General features: G+C 42.2%; 1 protein-coding gene across 1 annotated transcript; it reads left to right on the top strand.

The window, feature by feature from the left end:
* Positions 1–3,401: 3,401 nt before the first annotated feature.
* Positions 3,402–6,492, top strand: LOC109430339 (zinc finger protein 37-like). Its single transcript, XM_062848259.1, has 5 exons — positions 3,402–3,694; positions 3,754–4,100; positions 4,418–5,537; positions 5,594–5,716; positions 5,788–6,492. The coding sequence occupies exons 1-5, from the start codon at positions 3,569–3,571 to the stop codon at positions 6,382–6,384; spliced, it is 2,313 nt and encodes a 770-aa protein (XP_062704243.1). The 5' UTR covers positions 3,402–3,568; the 3' UTR covers positions 6,385–6,492.
* Positions 6,493–6,880: the final 388 nt, after the last annotated feature.

The following is a 6,880-nucleotide window of genomic DNA, read 5'->3' as shown; positions in this document are numbered from 1 at the left end:
AATATATTTCGGCAATTTATTTTGAGATTGGATTTGGCCAATTTCTTTAAAAAGCCTTCCGGAATTTCTCTGGTAATTCTTATATGTGTTCTTTTGGCAACTACTTTGAAAGTTCTAAGGTTATTTTGATGATTTTTTTCTGACAATTGCTTTGGGAATTTGTCAGGAAGGTTTTCGTGAATTTTAAGGATTTTTTAGAGCAAGTCCAGTTGAGAATTTCTGTATTTCCAGTTCAGCAATTTTCGGAAGCAATATATATAAATACAACTGAATCATAGAGAATAACAAAAGTAATCACGATAAAATTGCCTGAGAAAGTTGCAAAATAACTGAAAAAGAAATTGCTGAAATAAATTCAGAGGAATAGCCATTGAAATTTTAGAAAAAAAAACAAAGAAATTGATGATTAAAAACTACCACAGAAATTTTCAAAAAAAAAAACATGCCGAAGGAACTCTCAAAGAAATGTTCTAGCGAATACGAAGGCGTGGGTTCGAATCCCACCAGAACGTGTTTTTTTTACAAATTCATCTCTCAATTTGTCAAATAGCAACATACGGTGCCTTCTAATCAATAAGTTTTTCCCGTTCATTCCTATAGGATTTCACTAGAGATTTGTCTAGTAATACCTCCTAGGATTTCGCTGGAATTCCAACTATTCTCGAAATTCGTAAAGGAATTCCTACAGAGATTTCTGTTGGGATTCCTTCAGCTGGAATTCTTTGAAGAAGTCCAACAGAGTACTAGAAGTAATCCCATGATTAGTTTTTAGAGTAATCCATGATTAAAAACTCAAGAGGAATTCTCAGATGAGTATTTAGAAAAATCCCTGAAAAACCCTAGAAGAATCCCAGCAAGAATGCCTGGAGAAATCCGTAAAGGGATTTTTGCAGGTATCACAGTGAGAATTCCTGGAGGAGACCTAGGAGCAGGCCCGGATTAAGGATTGTGGGGGCCCGGGGCCCGAGCGGATGTAGAGGCCCTTCTGAGAGATGACCAAAAATGTTTTTCCTTGTTTTCGAACAGTGCTTGAGCAATATGAAAGATAAAGCTAATGTTAGCAAGCAAAAAAGGTTTTTGTGGGGGCCCCAAAAATGTGGGGGCCCGGGGCCCGGGCCCCCCTGGCCCCCCCTTAGATCCGGCCCTGCCTAGGAGGCATGCCTGAAACATTAGAAGCAGCAGAAATCGCTTTAGAATCCCAGGAGGAATTCCTGGATGAAAGTCAAGAAGAGTTCCTGGAGTAATCTAATGAGAAATATTTGGAGAAATCTCAGGAAAAAAAAACCCTTTAGGATTTCCAGGAATAAACACCGAAGGTACTTCTGCAAGGATCCTAGTAAGATTTCCTTGAATAATCCCAGCAAATTTTTGAAGGAATCCCTGGAAAATACATACATATAAGAATCCCTAGAGATATTCCGGGATGTATTATAGTAAGAATTTCTGGAGGAGTCCAAGGAGGAATTGCTGAATGAATTACAGCAGAAATAGCTTGAGAAATCCAGCTGAAATTCCTGGTGGAAGGCAAAGAGGAGTTCATGGGAGAAAATCTATGAGAAAATTATGAGCGAATTTTTGGATAAAATATCTTGGATTAAATTTCCTGGAGGAACCACCGGAGAGCTTCTGAACAAATCTCAAAAAAAAATCTCAGGAGGTATTCTTAGAAGGATTCTGAGATGTATCATTGTAGAAATCTCAGCAGAAATTGCTGGAGAAATTTCTAGAGAAACCTCATCAGGAATGCCTGGGGGGAATCTAAAGAAAAATCCTTGGAATACCTAGAGAAGTCCCTGCTAGAACCGGTAGAGGTATTCTGGAAGAATATGTAAAGAAGGCCCTAAAGGAATCGCAGGAGGAATATTAAGGAATATATGAAGGATTCTCAGAAAGATTTATCCGATATATTCCAGCCGCCACTATGCTAGGATAAATTCATATAGGAATCTCTAGAAGAATTTCTGGCCATATCATAGTAAGAACTTCTGGAGAAATTGCTGGTAGAACCACAGGAGGAGTTGTTTCAGATATTCTTGGAGGAAGGCCAAACGGAGTTTCTGAAGGAATTCCATGAGGAATTTCTGGAGAAATCTTTGGATAAAATTTCTTGAGGAATTCCTAGATGAGTTTTTAGAGAAATCCCTTGTAGAACAACCAAAAGAATGTCTGCATGAATTCCAGGAAGATTCTTTGGTAAGATCCCTGCAGAAAAGCCAGGAGAAAGCTCTAGAAGAATCCGTAGCATAATTTCTGAAGTACCACGGTTAGAATTTCTGGAAGAAGAATAGCTGGAAGAACCGCAGAAATTGCTTAAGGAATCCCAGCTGAAATATCTCGAGGAATTCCCAGAATTCCGGGAGGTATCATAGAAGTAATTTCTAGAGAAATCCTTGAACCAGGGATGTCGGGGGTATCCTAAGAGAAGATCCTCTAACAAATGCCTGGAGGAATACCTACAGTTCTCCTTGAAATAATCGGTAGAAGTATACTGGAGGAATCCCTAATGGAATCGCAGGAGAAATCACAGGAAAAATGCCAGAAGAAATCTTTAGAAGTATTTCTGAAGGAGTTCTAAAGGGGATTGCTTGAAGAGTTCCAGCTGGAATTCATGGAACAAGGTCAATAGAAGTTCTTGGAGAAATCCCTTGTGGTATTTCTAGAGGATAAATCCTTGAAGAAATCTCTGGAAGAATCACCGAAGGGATTTTTAGATAAATCACAGAGAGATTTTCCGGAAGAATTTCCAGAAGAACTTCCCTAGTAGAATTCCCAGTAGGAATTGCTGGAAGAATCTTAGCTGGAGTTGCTTGAGGAATTCTAGCCACAATTACCGGAGGAAGGCCAATATAACCTCCTGGAGGAATTCCATGAGAAATTTCTGGAAGAATCTCTGAAGGAATTCCTGGAAGAATCACCGGAGAAATTGCTTGATCAATCTCTGCAGACATTTCTTGTATGTACAACCCCATCAGGAAGCAGAATCCTAAGGAAAGTTCATTGAAGAAATATCGGGAGGAATCCATAAAGGAGGCATAGAGAAATCATTGAATAAATATAGAAGTCTGTTCATTGTGCTTACCAATATCCAAAACGGCAACACGTACAACAGTTGTATGAGTAATTATAGGTTTGTTTATGTTTTGTTTAAATGTGCCATCAATATTGGAATTATTGTGTGAAGTTTTAAATTTTAGATGCCAGTCAAGGAAAAATTCTAGGGGGTGCCAAATTTGTTCTAGGGGGTGCCAGGCACCCCTGGAACCCCCCCTAGCTACGCCAATGTTGCCAGGAGGTAATCATCGTTCCTCAACATTATCAAGATATGCCGAAAAATTCCTTCTGAACTGCAAACGTAATTTTTCAACGACCATTTGTTGCGTCATCGGCTATGTCGACTTTTTCCAAACGTCAAACTGAGCTGATGCGCTTGCGGAGGATTTTTGTTTGTACACATCGCATCTTTGATGGATCCGCGTCGTTTGCTACCAGAGTGGTTCCGTTTTCCGTGATCTAAATTGGGCCAAGTTTCCTGAATTATTGTGCTCTTCGCCAACGCACCAGCATCGTTATGGCCCCCCGCAAGGGTCGGATGTGTAGGCTATGCCTCTCGACAACTGCCATTCTGCGGTCGATTTTCACCATCTTCCGGAACTATAATCTGGTGTTCATCATTCGGGACTTGGTCAAGCTGGAGGTAGGTTTCATTTTTTTCGTTACCGTATTGGTGCGCAATTGACCGCAATATCTCCGTAGATAAAGGAGGATGATAAATTGCCGAAATCCATCTGCAAATCGTGTGCGGTCAAGTTGATTCGGATGCGCGACAATGCGACGCTGTTCATCGACAGTGACCGGAAGCTGCGCGATAAACTGGCGGAGGTGGATGGCGCCGAAGTGAGTTGGGACGATGCGGTGAACGAGCTGGGGCAAACCCGGAAGCGAAAGTACACCAAACGAGCGGATAATGACGATGACTCTCTGGACGGGGGTGGCGCTGAAGTGGATCGTGAGGAAAGCGACGACGATAAGACTGAACGATTGGTTAAGAAGGAACTGGTGGAGTGTGATGGTCCAGATAAAAAGGCCGGAGGCAATCTTTTGTAAGTTATGATTATAATTTTGGGGTTTCGCCAATTTCTTGATGGATTTACTAGATATGTTTTTAAATAATTTTTGTATAAAATCTTGGAGGATTTCTGGGTGCTTATCTGCGCAATTGCTAGAGGATTTTATCTATTCAGTTGTTCATCCGAATTATTTTAGTCATGTTTATGACTAGCACCAGAAAACTTAAGGATACGGGTTAACTCATGACTTTGTAATGCATTTATGGCAGATTATTGAAAATCTTTCGAGATCTGTTCGGTACTTGGTGAAATAATCAATGTGTTCCTATTTTTACCTATTGAATTTTCAGAATTGAATTCAGCAATGTGAAAGAAGAGATTGTGGACAGCGATGAAGATGACGATCTTCCCCTTAAAATCCTGTCAATATCAGTCGGCAGTGAAGTTTTGGATGACGTCGTAAAGCACGAGGTAAAACCAGCAATTGCTGCCGATGGGTGTAAGAAAGAAGTGAACCCACCGGAGAGCTCTTATTCGCCAACACCGTTGGACAAGGTCGAAGCTGATGATAAAAATGACGAAAGCGATTTCGACGATCCGGTTGCCCTAAGTCCGATGCAAACCGATGATGACAGTGACTATGAGGCTCCCCAGAAAAGAACCCGTGCTACTCGAAACTCCAAGAAACCGGTTCCAGAAACACAGCCAAAAGCAAAGAGAGCCTATAGAAGGCGGGTGAAGGTGGAAAGCGATATAGAATTATCGGATGTCGAAGAAGATGGAGACGACGAAGAAAAAGACAAGACCTTTGAAATTGACGTCGAAATCAAGAGACGTTCGAAAAGTGATGAAATCGAAGGGTCAGATGATGAAGTAAAGGTAAAGAAGAAACGGGGTCGCAAAAAGGGAACAAAGCTGGTGAAGGATCCCAACAAACCAGTTCAGAAACGAAAAGCTGGTGGAAGGCCACGGAAGTTGCCGATTATTACGGGCCCGGTTCCTACGATGCACGATTACAAGTGCTACATTTGCAATAGCGAGTCCCTGGGATGTAAGAAGGCTTTACTGGAACACTTTTCGACCCACGTTGACAAAATTCCATTCACGTGCAAGGAGTGCGTCATGGAAACGGTCGTCATAAATCGAGTGAGGGGTCTGAACAGTCACATGAAGATGCATGCCCAGCCGGTTAAGTGTGACTACTGCGACCGTCGATATAGTAATTCGGCCGGGAAGTATTACCACACCCAGGTGTTTCACTTGGGTCTTGGCGCTCCCTGTCAGGTTGAATGCGAAATTTGCGGTAAAACTTGCGGGTCGCAAAATGCTCTGAAGTCGCACATGAAGTATCACACGACGAAACTGAAGTGCAGCAAGTGCGATATGGTATTCAATCATCCAAACAAACGAAGAAATCACGAGCGGTTGCACGATGAGAACCGCGGCATGGAGTGCGTGATTTGTAAGAAGGTGAGTTGATGGATGGTTTTGTTGAAAAGTTGTAATAAACATAAGGTTTCTTTTAGGTTCTACAAAGTCTGGAATCATACGATGTGCATTTAAAGAAGCACAGTCAGGAACGCAGCTTTCAGTGTAATCTGTGTTCGAAAAAGTTTGCCACGTCATGCAATCTTATTACGCATCTGAAGGTAAGCTCTATTGATTTGGGAATCGTTGTACCATTTATTTAAGTTCACTTTCCTTCTATGTCCTCTTACAGGTGCATGCCAAGAACGACAATTACCGTCCGGCAAAGTCCTGGATCGAGCATTATACCGTACTGAGCCGTGACCCGATGCACTTCAAATGCAATCACTGCGACCGTTACAACACCGACAAAGTCAACAACATGATCTCGCATCTGCAGGCGCATTTCAAGGAGTACGAGTGTGACCAGTGCAAGCACAAATTTGCCACGGCCAAACAGCTGAGGGCACATTACACCACCCACACCGGGGACAAGCCGGAGAAGTGCAAATACTGCGAGAAGGTGTTCTCCACCAAAAACAATTTACGAATCCATCTGAAAGCATCGCATCCCGAGTGGGTTCCCCAGAGGCAGCAGGCACCGACCGTTACTGTAACTCAGCCTCAAGGCGCTAACCCGGCAGCAATACCAGCAACGGTAGTCACAATGGTTCCAACGGCAGAGCCTGAACCACTACCCGCGGCCACCACTCCGAATTCGGACATTTTCGACGCGACAAGCAGTAACAGTGGATTCGGTATGATAAACCAGCAGCACGTTCAACTCCAACAGCGTACGCAAATGCTACCGCATCAGCCGGTAGCAAATCTGAACATTCTCAGAAGTTAAGGTAAGTACATGCTAAAATTCATGAGCCGCTAAGCTCTAGGTAGTCTTATAACATCATAATGAATCATATTTATAGTCGATATAATGTGGCTCATTGCGTGTGATACATCACAGTCCATTCAGCAATAGGCGTTGACAAAGGATTACATTTTTCTTGTTTGTCCTTCATGTATCTTCCTCTTTACCTTTCCGTCCCCGTTTTAATGTGTGTGCCCATATTACTGTGTCATATCTCATAGTAATTTTCGCTTGCTGGCTCTTGACATAGTTCCTGTAAGGTAGGAGTATGGCCGCAAGCAGAGATGTTTGAAAAAGACAAAATAGTGAATATCATCTAAAAATAGCGGAAAAAAGTGTTGAAAAGCAAAGATAACGAGCCACGAAGAGTTTACCCTTCCATGGAAACACCGGCAAAAGCGAGAACAAAGGACTCGGTAGGGAACTGGTATTGTATTGAAGGAGAAAAAACTAGTACAAAGAATTAATAGAGAAAACA

The sequence above is a fragment of the Aedes albopictus genome, chromosome 1 (genome assembly GCF_035046485.1).
Source record: "Aedes albopictus strain Foshan chromosome 1, AalbF5, whole genome shotgun sequence".
In the NCBI taxonomy this organism is placed as follows: Eukaryota; Metazoa; Arthropoda; class Insecta; order Diptera; family Culicidae; genus Aedes; species Aedes albopictus.
This window is presented reverse-complemented; position numbering and strand designations above follow the sequence as displayed.

Coding starts and splice junctions, on each gene's coding strand:
- LOC109430339 (XM_062848259.1), top strand. CDS start 3,569: ATGGCCCCCCGCAAGGGTCGGATGTGTAGGCTATGCCTCTCGACAACT. Junction 4,101..4,417: donor AAGGCCGGAGGCAATCTTTT/GTAAGTTATGAT, acceptor TTGAATTTTCAG/AATTGAATTCAGCAATGTGA. Junction 5,717..5,787: donor ATCTTATTACGCATCTGAAG/GTAAGCTCTATT, acceptor GTCCTCTTACAG/GTGCATGCCAAGAACGACAA.